Source organism: Genypterus blacodes, unplaced genomic scaffold (genome assembly GCF_046128005.1).
Source record: "Genypterus blacodes isolate CSIRO-AG114 ecotype Tasmania unplaced genomic scaffold, CSIRO-AGI_Gbla_v1 ptg000178l_1, whole genome shotgun sequence".
NCBI classification, from domain to species: Eukaryota; Metazoa; Chordata; class Actinopteri; order Ophidiiformes; family Ophidiidae; genus Genypterus; species Genypterus blacodes.
The window spans coordinates 1-15,000 of NW_027466979.1; the positions used below are offsets into that span (position 1 = coordinate 1).

The 15,000-nt window shown below is 50.9% G+C and overlaps 1 protein-coding gene across 1 annotated transcript; it reads right to left on the reverse strand.

Annotated features, from left to right (window-relative positions):
* Window positions 1–1,637: 1,637 nt before the first annotated feature.
* nfkb2 (nuclear factor of kappa light polypeptide gene enhancer in B-cells 2 (p49/p100)) lies at window positions 1,638–14,439 on the reverse strand. The gene is made up of 24 exons (XM_076167837.1): window positions 14,299–14,439; window positions 12,738–12,867; window positions 11,320–11,359; window positions 10,889–10,952; window positions 10,246–10,286; window positions 9,922–10,020; window positions 9,635–9,786; window positions 9,438–9,550; window positions 9,162–9,320; window positions 8,956–9,060; window positions 8,771–8,859; window positions 8,336–8,474; window positions 8,048–8,179; window positions 7,693–7,917; window positions 7,474–7,615; window positions 7,279–7,393; window positions 5,942–6,149; window positions 5,666–5,835; window positions 4,838–4,940; window positions 4,539–4,714; window positions 4,019–4,100; window positions 3,664–3,833; window positions 2,859–2,970; window positions 1,638–2,725 (listed from the first exon to the last, which is right to left on the reverse strand). Exons 2-24 carry the CDS (start codon window positions 12,752–12,754, stop codon window positions 2,643–2,645), a joined length of 2,736 nt encoding a protein of 911 aa, XP_076023952.1. The 5' UTR covers window positions 12,755–12,867; window positions 14,299–14,439; the 3' UTR covers window positions 1,638–2,642.
* Window positions 14,440–15,000: the final 561 nt, after the last annotated feature.

A 15,000-nucleotide genomic window follows, 5' to 3' on the forward strand; every position in this document is an offset into this window, starting at 1 on the left:
ATCAAATGTTACTTTGGAACGTGTGTGTGTACTGTGTGTGTACACACTGAGCCAGACAGCTACACAAAGATCAGTCAAGCTCTTCAAACATCCAGTGGATGGCTTTAAAGAGAGAACACGTCCTGGTGTCACTCAGTGTGCATGGCAGTGTGAGAGAGAACGAGTCCAGCGACTGACCGCAGGAAATGAAATTCTGATGGAACAAACAATAAACACAGGCCAGTGAAGCTGTGTGTGTGTGTGTGTGTGTGTGTGTGTGTGTGTGTGTGTGTGTGTGTGTGTGTGTGTGTGTGTCCGTCTTCACCGTCCTGTCCTCCAGGACCACCGTCTGTCTCTCTGTGAACGAAGCGCTGTCTGAAGGTCTGAGCGTACGGGATGAAGGTCCTCTGAGCGAAGCCTCCAGCCAGGGTCAAAGGTGACATCACTGTAAATACATCTCACTACAAAAGTGGAGGGAAATACAACACAATCTAAAAAGGCTCCAGAAATGTCTGTTAATTGGAGATAAAGTTCATATCTGGTATGAAAGTGTTGATATAGAACAACTGTTGAAAATTAAAAATAGTATGAAATGAAGAAGCTGGGGTGAACAAAGTTCACAGTGACCAGAGTGCTGGCCCCGACAAGTCTGGAGATAAGACAGACAACAGACAGACTCTCCCAGAAGTAAAACTATGTTACCTGCACTAAACTTATGTATTCTAAAAGCTAGAGGGCTAAGATTTTGTGATTACACAGATGTGCAATAAAAGTCCAGGAGGTTCTGCAGCTGTAGATAACCTGAAGATAACCTGAAGATAACCTGAAGATGACCTGAAGATGACCAGAGGATGACCAGAGGATAACCTGAAGATGACCAGAGGATGACCAGAGGATAACCTGAAGATGACCAGAGGATGACCAGAGGATGACCAGAGGATGACCTGAAGATGACCAGAGGATGACCAGAGGATGACCAGAGGATGACCAGAGGATGACCATCTACAAACAGTCAGGACATGACATGCCTGTGCCCCCCGCCAGCAAATAGCTCATACAACTAGGGGTTGTAGTAACGTCGCTATGGCAACCACCGGCCCACCAATCCGCAGCTTTCTGACCGCAGCGTCATCTTGAGCTTGGGAACGCCCCGAGTTCACAGCATTTAGGCAAATGTCCGGTGATAATTCGTGGCCTTTCTTCATCGCGTGCTGAGAGACGACCAGCGATGCTTCCGGGTTATCACAATAAAACTCTCTGAAAGTTTCAGTCCGTCTTTTCCTCATTCAACTCACCAATCCAACCAACACGCTGGAGGACTCTCTGCTCGGTCCTCCAACAAAATCTTGTCCATATTGCTGAGGCGTGACGTCAGAGTGAGTCTCCGCTCAGCTCGATGCTCCATCACATCGTTTATCTAAATAAAGATCAGGAGGAAACGGAGCAGCGTTCACTTTGTGTTCAACGCTACAATCACATTTAAGCTAACAAAGTTGAAGTGTTTGAAGAATAAATCTGCAAGAAATCAAGAAATCTTTTCCTCTAATGAGCTCCAGGTTTCAGCTCAGCCAGTTTCAGTCTGTGAGCCTAAAGTTTTCCTCTGAAAGAAGAAGAAACCAACAAACAGACGCATGAACAAAAACACACTCAGCCGTGAGTTCACTTCCATCAGCTTTAATGAGTGACAGCACATGAATGTAACGGAGACAGGCCAGGCTGAGCGCCGCCTGAGTGTTTACCACAGTTTGGGTTTCCAGGAGAGATGAAGTTCAGACGAGTAAGACTGCAGAACAACAACAACACTAAATGTTACATTTACTGTCGTCTAACTGCTAAAACTGTAAAACCAGCCGGAGCATTAGTGCTGCGCTCCAGATCCACCAGGAGAGACTCAGTCAGCTTCAGATCCACCAGGAGAGACTCAGTCAGCTTCAGATCCACCTGGAGGGACTCAGTCAGCTTCAGATCAACCAGGAGAGACTCAGTCAGCTTCAGATCCACCTGGAGAGACTCAGTCAGCTTCAGATCGACCTGGAGAGACTCAGTCAGCTTCAGATCGACCAGGAGAGACTCAGTCAGCTTCAGATCCACCTGGAGAGACTCAGTCAGCTTCAGATCGACCTGGAGAGACTCAGTCAGCTTCAGATCGACCAGGAGAGACTCAGTCAGCTTCCTTCCTTACCTCAGAGGATCAATCAGGTAAACAAACAGGTTCAGATTCAGACAGAAGCAGAATCCATCCAAACTGAAAACTTGGTTCAAAATCAAATCTGTGTTCAGGAGATTCTCTGTGAACTGAAGGTGACAAACTGAGCTGCAAGGTCAAAGGTCAGAGCTCCAAATACTCATTTAGCAATAAGACACCAAATACAAACATTTAAATAAATTGAAACAAAGCTAAAAAAAAATAAAATTACAAAATAAAACAAATGAACACAAAAGAAAAATGTAAAGGAAACAAAATCTAATGTTTCAAATCAAAACAAAGTTTCATCAACTTCATTTTTCTAAGGCTTCGTTTTATTTCTAATCAAACCCAAAGTTTGATTGATGTGAAGCTTCATCTGTGACGCAGCTGCAGTCTGAGTGAAAACAGTCTGAGCGGACCAGAGTCCGGACCGGACCAGGACCCTGAAGGTGATGTCACTGCCTCTTCCTGGTGGTCACTGATTGGCCAATGCTGGCACCTCCTCCTCCTCCTCCTCCTCCATTGGTTGGCTGCCAAATCCACTGTCAACGGTGACCTCTGATTGGACAAACAGAACAACGTCAACCGAACCCCAACCGGAATGGAAGTTCAGAGCTTTAGTGTGAGGACATTGAGTTTAGGACCTGTGTGTGTGTGTGTGTGTGTGTGTGTGTGTGTGTGTGTGTGTTACCTGTGCTGTGTTTGTTCTCTTGCAGCTCGTTGTGTCTCAGCAGTCGAACTCCTTCTGTCAGACCGAGAAACTGAAGAGCATCGACAAGACCTTCAACTGGACCCCCACCCAGCTACACACACACACAGGCAGGCACAGACACAGACACACACACACACACACACACACACACACAGACACACACACACACACACAGGCAGGCACAGACACAGACACAGACACACACACACAGGCAGGCACAGACACACACACACACACACACACACACACACACACACACGGACAGAGGAAGTATTCATCAGTAGTTGTATTAATCTCATGAAATGTTCTCATGCTGAATGCCTCTGCTGCTCCTCTCTCCCTCTCTCCCTCCCTCCCTCTCTCCCCCTCTCCCTCCCTCCCTGTCCCCCTCTCCCTCCCTCCCTCTCCCTCTCTCCCTCCCTCCCTCCCTCCCTCTCCCCCTCTCCCTCCCTCCCTCTCTCTCCCTCCCCCTCTCCCTCCCTCTCCCTCTCCCTCCCTCCCTCCCCCTCTCCCCCTCTCCCTCTCTCCCCCTCTCCCTCCCTCTCTCCCCCCCTCCCTCCCTCCCTCTCTCTCCCTCCCTCCCTCTCCCCCTCTCCCTCTCTCCCCCTCTCCCTCCCTCTCTCCCTCTCTCCCTCCCTCCCTCCCTCTCCCCCTCTCCCTCTCTCCCCCTCTCCCTCCCTCTCTCCCCCCCTCTCCCTCTCTCCCCCCCCTCTCCCTCTCTCCCCCCCCTCCCCCTCTCCCCCTCTCCCCCTCTCCCCCCCCCCTCCCCAGGCCTCAGGGGTACCTGGTAGTGCTGCAGCAGGTTCTGGCAGGGTGTTGGACTGTCCTGGTACAGGTGGGTCAGCGTCATCATGCCCAGCTTCTCTGCCAGCTTCCTCCAGGGAACGTCGCCCACGCTCAGGACGTCCACCAGCCGGGACAGAGTGTCCTCGTCCAGACCGGAGCCGTCTGCGCCTGCACGCCGTCAGAGACACGTTTAGACACGAGACAAGCAGGAGGACAAGCAGGAGGAGCAGAGCCCTGACCGCTGCTCAGGGCCTCCAGGGGGTCAGGGGTCAGGGAGACATGAGGGACTTCTCCTGACTACTTCCTGTTTGGCAGCTACAGAAACACCGCCCCCTAGTGTCAGGCTCACTGACCTTCACTCCTGCTGGGTTTCAGCTTCTTCCTGTTGTGAGGACTCGACTTTGGACTCTGGGAGGAATCCAGAAGGTTCCTTACCTGAGGAGACGAGGAGGAGAGAGGAAGAGGAAACAGGAAACAGAATTAGAGTGTGACAGGATGAAGTACACACATGAACACTTTATCATCACAGCTCATCCTGACTGCACAGAGGAACCAGAGCAGGCTGCCGCCTGTGCAGAGCAAAGGTTTCCCATCATGCTTTGCAGCGAGTCCTGTGGTTTATTGAGTCTGCTGCTTTGGAGCGGTTGGAGGCGGGGCCAGACCTGGTCCAGGTGGGACCGGGTCTGATTGATTTGTTCTGGACTAGAGTGAGACTGAGGTGTTCAGGTAAACCCAAACAAAGCTATCTAGGGGGGTCCAGGTCCAGGTTCAGGTTCAGGTTCAGGTTCAGGTTCAGGTTCAGGCTCAGGTTCAGGCTCAGGTTCAGGCTCAGGTTCAGGTTCAGGTTCAGACCCTGCTGTGTTAGCGTGGTACCTTTTGGCACTGAGCCAGGTCCAGGGGGGTGTGTCCAGCTGCCGGTCTCTTACGAGGGTTGGCCGGCTGCACGCCGCCGTCTCCTTCTCGGGTCGGCTTGTCTTGTTCCTGGTCTTCGTCTGAGGAGGCGGAGCTAAAGGAGAGCGGCTCGTCGTTTTCCACATTCTTATCTGCGCCTGGAGGACAAAAGATCCATCACAGGTCACAGTGTGTGTGTGTGTGTGTGTGTGTGTGTGTGTGTGTGTGTGTGTGTGTGTGTGTGTGTGTGTGTGTGTGTGTGTGTGTGGGTGTGTGTGTACCTGCAGCGATGAGCATGGAGCAGAGGGTCGGTGATCCAAGACCAGCAGCCAGGTGGAGAGGAGTGTTTCCTCCAAAGGTCACCATGTTCACATCTGCCTTCAACTTCAAAACACACACACACACGTTCAATCTCTCTCTCTCTCTCTCTCTCTCCTCCCCCCTCTCTCTCTCTCCCTCCCCCCCCCTCTCTCCCTCTCTCTCTCTCCCTCCCTCTCTCTCCCCCCCTCTCTCTCTCTCTCTCCCCCCTCTCTCTCTCCTCCCCCCCTCTCTCTCTCCCCCTCTCTCTCCCCCCCTCTCTCTCCCTCCCTCTCTCTCCCCCCCCTCTCTCTCTCCTCCCCCCCCTCTCTCTCTCCCCCCTCTCTCTCCCTCCCTCTCTCTCCCCCCCTCTCTCTCTCTCTCTCCCCCCCTCTCTCTCTCCTCCCCCCCCTCTCTCTCTCCCCCTCTCTCTCTCCTCCCCCCTCTCTCTCCCTCCCTCTCTCTCCCCCCTCTCTCTCTCCTCCCCCCCCTCTCTCCCTCTCTCTCTCTCCCTCCCTCTCTCTTCCCCCCTCTCTCTCTCTCTCTCCCCCCTCTCTCTCTCCTCCCCCCCTCTCTCTCTCCCCCTCTCTCTCCCCCCCTCTCTCTCCCTCCCTCTCTCTCCCCCCCCCTCTCTCTCCTCCCCCCCCTCTCTCTCTCCCCCCTCTCTCTCCCTCCCTCTCTCCTCCCCCCCTCTCTCTCTCTCCCTCCCTCTCTCTATCTCTCCTCCCCCCTCTCTCTCTCTCCCCCTCTCCCTCTCCTCCCCCCCTCTCTCTCTCTCCTCCCCCCCTCTCTCTCCCCTCCCCCTCTCTTACCTCAGTGATGAGGAAGCAGGCCACCCTGAACAGGTTTTCCCTCACAGCCAGGTGGAGGGCGGAGCTTCCACTCTTCAGCTCAGGTGCGTTGATTTTGGCTCCGCCCTCCACCAGCAGGCGGAGGCAGCGCTCCCCGCCCCTCCTCACAGCCAGGTGCAGTGGGTGGAGACCTGGGGGGGGGGGGGGCTCTGAGTTCAGACTCTTTGTGTGTAAACGTGACGATGATGATGATGATGATGATGATGATGATGAAGCAGCAGCTCTGCGTTCTCTCACCGTGATAATCTGCCCTGTTGACCAGGTGGGCGTGGCCTTCTCCCAGGTGAGCCAGCAGTGGGCGGAGCGTAGCGTCGTCTCCGGCCAGAGCCGCCAGGTGAAGGGGGCTGCGACCGTCCTGGTCCAGCAGGCTGGGGTCCGCCCCCGCACGCAGCAACGCCTCCACCACCTTCACCTGCCGAGTGATGACGGCCAGATGCAGCGGCGTCTGCAGAGGGCAGAGGTCAGAGGTCAGAGGTCAGACGTCACGTGAGCTGTGTGTGTCTAGATCTGTGTGTGTTTGACTCTTTGAGCTCCGTGTAAAGATTTGTAAAAGTGTTCAATCAATAAATCAATAAATGAGACAACAACTGATCGTGACTCAACCATTATCCTGTGTGTGTGTGTGTGTGTGTGTGTGTGTGTGTGTGTGTGTGACCTGTCTGAGCTGGTTCCCTGTGTGTGTGTGTGTGTGTGACCTGTCTGAGCTGGTTCCCTGTGTGTGTGTGTGTGTGTGTGTGTGTGTGTGTGTGTGTGTGAGTGACCTGTCTGAGCTGGTTCCCTGTGTGTGTGTGTGTGTGTGTGTGTGTGTGTGTGTGTGTGTGTGTGTGTGTGTGTGTGACCTGTCTGAGCTGGTTCCCTGTGTGTGTGTGTGTGTGTGTGTGTCTGTGTGTGTGTGTGTGACCTGTCTGAGCTGGTTCCCTGTGTGTGTGTGTGTGCATGTGTGTGTGTCTGTGTGTGTGTGTGTGACCTGTCTGAGCTGGTTCCCTGTGTGTGTGTGTGTGTGTGTGTGTGTGTGTGTGTGTGTGTGTGTGGCCTGTCTGAGCTGGTTCCCTGTGTGTGTGTGTGTGTGTGTGTGTGTGTGTGTGTGTGTGTGACCTGTCTGAGCTGGTTCCCTGTGTGTGTGTGTGTGTGTGTGTGTGTGTGTGTGTGTGTGTGTGTGTGTGTGTGTGTGTGTGTGTGTGGCCTGTCTGAGCTGGTTCCCTGTGTGTGTTGTGTGTGTGTGTGTGTGTGTGTGTGTGTGTGTGTGTGTGTGTGTGTGTGTGTGTGTGTGTGTGTGTGTGTGTGTGTGTGTGTGTGTGTGACCTGTCTGAGCTGGTTCCCTGGGTGTGTGTGTGTGTGTGTGTGTGTGTGTGTGTGTGTGACCTGTCTGAGCTGGTTCCCTGTGTGTGTGTGTGTGTGTGTGTGTGTGTGTGTGTGTGTGTGTGTGTGACCTGTCTGAGCTGGTTCCCTGTGTGTGTGTGTGTGTGTGTGTGTCTGTGTGTGTGTGTGTGTGTGTGTGACCTGTCTGAGCTGGTTCCCTGTGTGTGTGTGTGTGTGTGTGTGTGTGTGTGTGTGTGTGTGTGTGTGTGTGTGACCTGTCTGAGCTGGTTCCCTGTGTTGATCACATGCTCCTGCTGGCTGCTCAGCAGTGTGTGGATCAGCTGTTGGATCACTGCAGTCTGCTGGTGGATGATTGACAGGTGCAGAGGACTGTGGGAAGGCAACATGAAGCTTGAGTGTGTGAGTCCAGCTGTGACTCCTCCCACACAAAGAGAGGCCCTGTCACTCACGTGTCTCCGTTCTGGTCCTGGACCCCACACAGGTGTCTCTGGATGGCCAGGAGGACCCGGGCGTCTCCGCTGCTGCAGTACTGCAGCAGAGCGTCGGCCGTGTGCCGGGCGCTCTGGGACGCTCTGCTGTGGAGGACGGCAGCTGGAGGAAGAGTTCAGTCAGTCAGAGCAAAGTTACCAGCTTCCTGTCTGAAAGCTTCATTCCCCTGCAGATGTTACCGATCTGAAACAGCTGCTGTTTGAGCTGTGAGCCCGTCTGTCCTCCCGTCTGTCCTCCCGTCTGTCCTCCTGGCTGCTGCTGTGTGGCTCCTGTGTGGGGGGCGGAGCCCGACATCTGGGCTCCTCCCCCTCCTCCGTAGCCTGTGAAGCCTCCTGTGTAGTAGCCTCCTCCTCCTCCTCCTCCTCCTCCTCCTCCTCCGTTCATCTGCTGGTTGAACTGGAATCCTGCAGAAGCAAACAGATGTGTGAACAGTTGCTATGGTGACACCCAATATAAGGTCAACTTCCTGTGAAGCTGATGGTCCACAGTGTCGATCCAGTGGCAGCATGAGGGACCTTCAAGTGTGATGCTCACCTCCTCCTCCTCCTCCTCCTCCTCCAAACCCACTGGCTCCTCCCCCTCTTCCTCCTCCTCCTCCTCCTCCCCCTCTCCATGCTTCATAATGAGGCAGGGGCTTCTGTTTCTTCCTCAGCACCTCTTCTTTGTCTGAAAGAGACACACGTCCATCATGACTCTTCCTTACTCAGTGTTTCCTGTGTTGCTCTGTGTGCGTACATGAAGAACACGAGATGACCTTTGACCTTTGACCCCGCACACAGCACTGCAGCAGATTCACACCATGCGTCCGTGACCTTGACTGACCTTGGACCTGTGGCACGTAGGTGAACTGCTTGGGGTCGCTGCTGTCTCCGGCCTTCTTCCTCTTCAGCTGCAGGAAGACGGTGACGGGCCGCTCGATCTCCGTGCTGTGGTACGCCGGCGTCTTAAACACGATGGCGTACTGAGGGGAGACGACCGCCAAGACACGGAGACAAACAATCAGCAGTCTGACACACGGCGCCCACTAACAACCCCTCTGAGCGTCCGTCAGTCCGTCCGCTCCTTCGTCTCTCTCTCTCTGCATCCTCATGCTGCCTTCAGGCGCAACTGGAAATACCAACTTCACATCACACACACACACACACACACACACACACACACACACACACACACACACACACACACACACACACACACACACACACACACACACACACACACACACACACACACACACACACACACACACACACGTACCTGTTTATGAACATCTGTGGGTGAAAAGTCTCCAAACGCCTCCCAGCCACCGTCCTCATCTTCCTCATAAAATCGGATCTCTATGTCATCTGGGAGGAGCAGCAGAAAGGCATGATGGGAAATGGAAGCTTCCATGTTATTCTGAGGAGGATGTGATTGGTCAGTGGGGATCAGGAGTTGTTTACCTTTCTGGACTTTGTCGCACAGCAGGAAGATCTCGTCTCCTCCCAGCACAGAGCCGCACGTCTTGTCCATCCTGGAGATCTTCAGGTTTGAGGCGTTGGGCGACTCTGTTGGTGAAAGAAGAAGCCAAACATCAGCACCAGAACCAGAACCCTCTTACATGTTCCCTGGGCCCTCAGGTCCCACAGAGAGGCTCTGCTGGACTCACTGCTGTCGTAGATGGGGTTGGACACCACCGACTTCAGAGCTCTGGTAAATCCTCCGTTGCTGTCCTGCAGGAACACGGTGAACTTTAACCTCACGATGTTCAGGTCCATCACCTTTCCCAGCTCCTTGGCCTCCTTCAGGATGGAGTTCTCCTCAGACTCTGACAAAGCAGCAAAGAGAGGATGAAGCTTCCTGTCAGGGTTTGGCCTCACGTTCAGTTAGGGTTAGAGGTCAGAGGTCAGAGGTCAGAGGTTCAGGTTCAGGTCTCGGTCTGTACCTGTGAAGTGGCAGTGCGCTCCTTTCTGTCGTCTCCGCTCGTCTCTCAGCCTCTTGGTCAGAACCTCCAGCACGCCCTTCTTGGTCACATGGAGGATTCCCAGGTTACTGAACCTGCAGGACATTTCCTGTCTTTACTTATTGATGACATCATTCTATATGATCGGGATTGATGTGTGCAGACAGTTTGATACTGACGAGGCTGTGAGGTCGTTGGGCCCGACGTCCAGAGTGCAGGTGCCGTTCTCTGTGCAGTGACGCCCAACCAGGCTGTGGGCGTGGACACGAGGGGGGTCAGAGTGCGTCACCAGCTGGACCTCCACACGGGCGTGACCCACGTAGTTATTAATCTGAGGGGGGGGGGGGGGGGGGGGGGAGAGGGAGAGAGAGAGAGGGGGAGAGAGAGAGAGAGAGAGAGAGACATTGTTACAGTGCCTGGTCTTCTCTCCTCTATGTTCTCCTGTGTGCTCTTCACAGTGACTCACCTTCACAGTGGGGTAGGTCCTCCTGTTCTTCTCACTGGAGGCCCCTGGGAGCCCACCATGGGACGGACCCTCACACTCATAACGGAAACGAAACCCCCGCTGAAACAAACGGCACTTCAGTTACTCTTCCTCACTCACACTGAGGACAAAGGTTTGGTTCCTACACACACACACACACACACAGACACACACACACACACACACACACACACACACACACACACACACACACACACACACACACACACACACACACACACACACACACACACACACACACACACACACACACACACACACACACACACAGCTGAGGAGCTGTACCTGTTTGGGTTCCTCGATGATCTGGATGTAGGGACCATGAGCTGAAACAGAAGGTGAGACGTGGCTGCTGTTATTGATCTGCTCAGACTTTCATCACTCCAGTGATTGGTTTGATCCATCAACCACAAAATACAAACAAAACATGAAGAATCATTGAGACAACAGAGCTGAAATGTTCAGTCGCTCTCAGGCTTCCTTTTCCTCTTCCTCTTCCTCTGCTCCAGGTCTTTGTGACCTCTAGAAGCTCAAGCAGTTCATTTACAGAACCAAAGCTGTCAGGTGCTACTCTGGACCAGGAAGGTTCTTCTGGTTCTGGTGATGATGTTCCTCTGACACCTCTGCCTGAAGCTAAGAGGCCTGCAGAAGAGCAGTCCACATGTTCTCAGGTCCGCCTCCAGATGGTCTCCATAGTTACACCAACATGGACAGGAAGTCGATGATTACAGAATCAATCACAACCTCCACAAAGGTCCAGTATTGGTTCACCAGCAGGTTCTGTTTAAGTGCTAGGTGCTAGGTGCTAAGTGCTAGGTGCTAAGTGCTAAGTGCTAGGTGCTAGGTGCTAGGTGCTAGGTGCTAGGTGCTAGGTGCTAGGTGCTAGGTGCTAAGTGCTAGGTGCTAAGTGCTAAGCGTGGCCCCGTACCTGTCTCAGGTATGTATGGTTCAGGCTTTATGTCCACTGGAGGAATGTAGTCGTACGTCATGAGCTGCAGAAGAAGAAGAAGAAGAAGGCACAGCTTAGTTCCATAGAAGAAAATCACTTAGCATTATTAGCAGAGACATCAAGCTACTTTCCCTTCAGTGCAACAAACAGAAGTCTTTCTATCCTCCTGTACTGAAAACTGCAGAGAAAACCTTTCACGATAAAAGTCCTTCAACTGCTTTAAACCTGTTTTCATCACTATGGAAACCCTGCAGCTAAACACTCTGCTCAGTTCTGTCAGTGAAAGCTCCTCACGTCTGTCAGTCAAACCACCTTTAAGCGCAATACGTTCTTTCACAATAAAGCTCATGTTTACTAACAACACAGAAAGAACTGAGATTTACAGCAGAAGAAGCTGAAGTTGAACTCACCTCGCTGTCGTACATGTTGATGTACTGAGGCTCATTCATCCTGCAGGAGAGGCACACACACACACACACACACACACACACACACACACACTCAGTCAGACTGCTGTGACACACACACAGACAGGAAGTGTGTGTGCAGTAAAGATCCCAGTGTCTGAGTCACTTGAACGCCCCCTCTGCTCTACATCTGCATGAACATTCCCAACACGGAAATCTGAAAAGTCCCCAAACAAACACGGACGACAAACGTCAACACACACACACACACACACACACACACACACACGGTGCTACAGTTTCACTTTCATATAACTGAGCTGCAAAACCAGTAAAGCTGAAAAACAAAACTCTCTCTCTCTCTCTCTCTCTCTCTCTGTTTCCCCCCCTCTCTCTCTCTCTCTCTCTCTCTCTCTCTACAGTCATTTCCAGGAAGTGAACTATTGGAGGAAAACCCCCAGAATTCCAGCTCAGAGTGGGCGGGGCTTGTGCTGCTGATGTCACTCTGCCCTCCCCCTCCAGTTCCTTCTTCACTCTGCCTATTGTGACTTTGTTTTACATTTGAATCTAAGCAGTAAACTGACTGAATACTTTCATATTTTTGACTTCTTGCCGCAAAACTGCAAATCTGCAGAGGAAACAGGAAACGCTTTTTTACAATAAAAGGCAGATAGAGTTTTTAGTTTGCAGGTCTCAGGTTTGAGAGCTTTACAAGGATTTACACTTTAACACTTTAACCCTTTAACACTTTAACCCTTTAACACAGGTCCCTATCTATTTATCACTCAAAGTGTGGAGAATCCTGGAGAAACCCTGAATGAAAAGATGATAAATATGATAAAGAATAAAATAAATACATTAAATATTGATAAAAAAAAAAAAACAGAATTAAAAATGGTAAATTAATTGAAATAAATAAGCGAAAATTATTATTCAAAACTTAATGTAAATAAATGTAATATGAGCTTTTTGAAGTCTTTGATATTTATTTGCTTCTTTCTCTTAAGAACAAATCTTTTATATTTGTCAGCTTTCCTGCTGATGAAAGCAGGTAAGCTCACTTCCTGTGACTCAGAGACACCGCCGGGTGTTTCTGATGCTGACCTTTGACCTGTGGAGCCGTCAGCAGATCAGCGTCTTTATGTATCTTTATTTATCCTCATCTCATCTTTCTTCTTCTGTCTCGTCTTCAACCAATGACCTGAGTAACCATGACGACAACACACACCTCACTTTCTCCACGCTCCCTAAGCACCAAGCTGCACCAGATGAAGAGGATCCACCACTGTGTAACACACACACACACAGACACACACAGACACAGACACACGCATGCACACAGACACACACACACACACACACACACGCACACACACACACACACGCACACAGACACACTTTCAAACCAAGCTTGACAGTACCTCAAAGCTCCAGCCATGATGCAGCACAGTGATGATGATGATGATGGTGACGATGAAGGCTACAGGGTCAGCAGCTCCATGCAGCAGGAGGAGGAAGATGTTCTCGTCTTCCTCTACAACAGAGCTTCTCCTGCAAACACCAACCAAGAGTTAATCCTATGTGTGTGTGTGTGTGTGTGTGTGTGTGTCTTCCACGGCATGGAGAACTTCCTCCACGAGGCCTCCATGAGCCTGCTGGGGTTGAGCCCCTGTCCATGAACTCTCACTCTGCTCCACACCAAAGGGACAGAAAGATCTAACACAACAACAACAACAACTCTGTCATCCAGCCTGCCAGAGTGACGTCTCAGACAAATGCAACAACAACAACAACAACAACATACGACCCTGATCAGCTGATCAGCAGGTCAGAGAGCTGCAGGTCCTTCAGACTGAGAACCAAACATGCATGTGGTCAGGGGGGTCAGTGAGGGTCAGGGGGTCAGTGAGGGTGGGGAGGTCAGGGGGGTCAGTGAGGGTCAGGGGGTCAAGCTGCATATGCATCAGGCCTGGTCTCCATCAATGAACCGGTTCTGTTCAGGTTCTCAAACCTCATTCTGAACCATTCTGAGCATTTCCATCAAACCTGTCAAGAACCAGAACCCAGTGAGACCTGAGGAGGACACAATGATGACATCATGAGTGGGCGGGGTTAGATGGTGACCTGAGAAGCGTGTGGAGCCTTCATGTTGTGATGTTTCAGCTCCATGTCAGATTAGATTGAACAACCATGCAAAACGCACAAAAACAGAAAAACGGATGGAAGCAGAAGTTCTGATTGTTGCATAAATGTGTCTCTGCTCAGTCATGTTCAGATTGGTCCTGAAGCTGTGAACACCTTCAGGATGTGTGTGCGTGTGTGTGATGTGTGATGTGTGTGTGTGTTCACTCAGTGTGACTCTCTTCTCTCACTTACTGTCAGCAGGCAGAGGGGGAATTCCTCCTCCTGCTGCCGCTTTAACGGCAACAAAGGCTTTGAGTTTCTTATTGTCATCATTAATGGAGAAGTTATGAATTTTGACTCAAACGCTGTGCCGCTTTATCACAAACAGCCTTTATAAATGTGTCACAAAGTCATGAGAGTAAAGAAACACAGTGAGGGAGTCTCCGATGTCTCATTTAGGGGACAGAGACACTAAATGAGACTAAGAAGGCGCCCGGGGACACGAAAGTCAGCAGGAAGTGAGAGAATTCAGGAATAAACCAGAAGATTTGGGGGAAACGGGAAGAACAGAAAAAAGTCACAAGTCCCGGAACAACCAGAGGAATAAGGTGAGGAATGTCTCAGAAACTATTCAACCGCAGAATGAAAGCAACCCGGAAAAGCCCCGGAAACACAAAGCTTCGATAATCATTCTGGACATTTCAAAGTCGCTGTTTGTGATTTTATTGATCCAAACATAAACATAAAGGCAAAGCGACATTTTCAGTCTGATCCGGATCAAAGTGACCTCAGGCTGCGCGGAGGAAACTTAACAGCGTTTACATTTGATGTTTATGAGTAAATAAGATGTTTGTTTACCGTCAGCAGGCTGTCTGTCTCTCTGCCTGTCTGTCTGTCTGTCTCTCGGCCCGTGTGTGTGTGTGTGTGTGTCTCAGCTTGATTCCTTCTGTTGGCCAGTAAAACACAAACAGCTGCACAACGTGGAAAACGAGGCGCCAAAAACTTCCGCTCGGTGACTTTCAAAATAAATGTTGCCGTTAAGGGTTTGGTGTTTTAATTGTAGCATACTTTTCGTTTCACACGTTTAAAATGACACAAGTCTGAAATTAAATACTCCACATTTCCTCTGAAATATGTAACAAAGAGCAAAACATCTTTCGATTAGCAACTTTTATTGTCAATACAGTTTAAAGTGCTTAAAGTAATTTTACATTTGAGTCAGAAACCAAAACGGTTTAAAAACAAATCCACAACACACACAAATACACAAAACACACGTAAAACACCAACAGTCCATGTTATAGTCAGATTAATGAAGGGTCATAGTTGTTCAGGTGAACAGAGCAGCGGTCAGTTCTTGTTTTCTCTGTGATCATTTAGCTATTATAATTATTTAGATTTTAAAATTTCACGTGAATTGACCGTTTTACTTCCGGTGTTCAACGATCGTGTTTCCAGACGTTTTACTGTAAACGTCTTTACTCTGAAATCCAAACGCTGAACCGGAAGCTTCTTTCCTGCCCTCCTCTCGTCATGACGCAGATCAGCGTAGTTGTCATA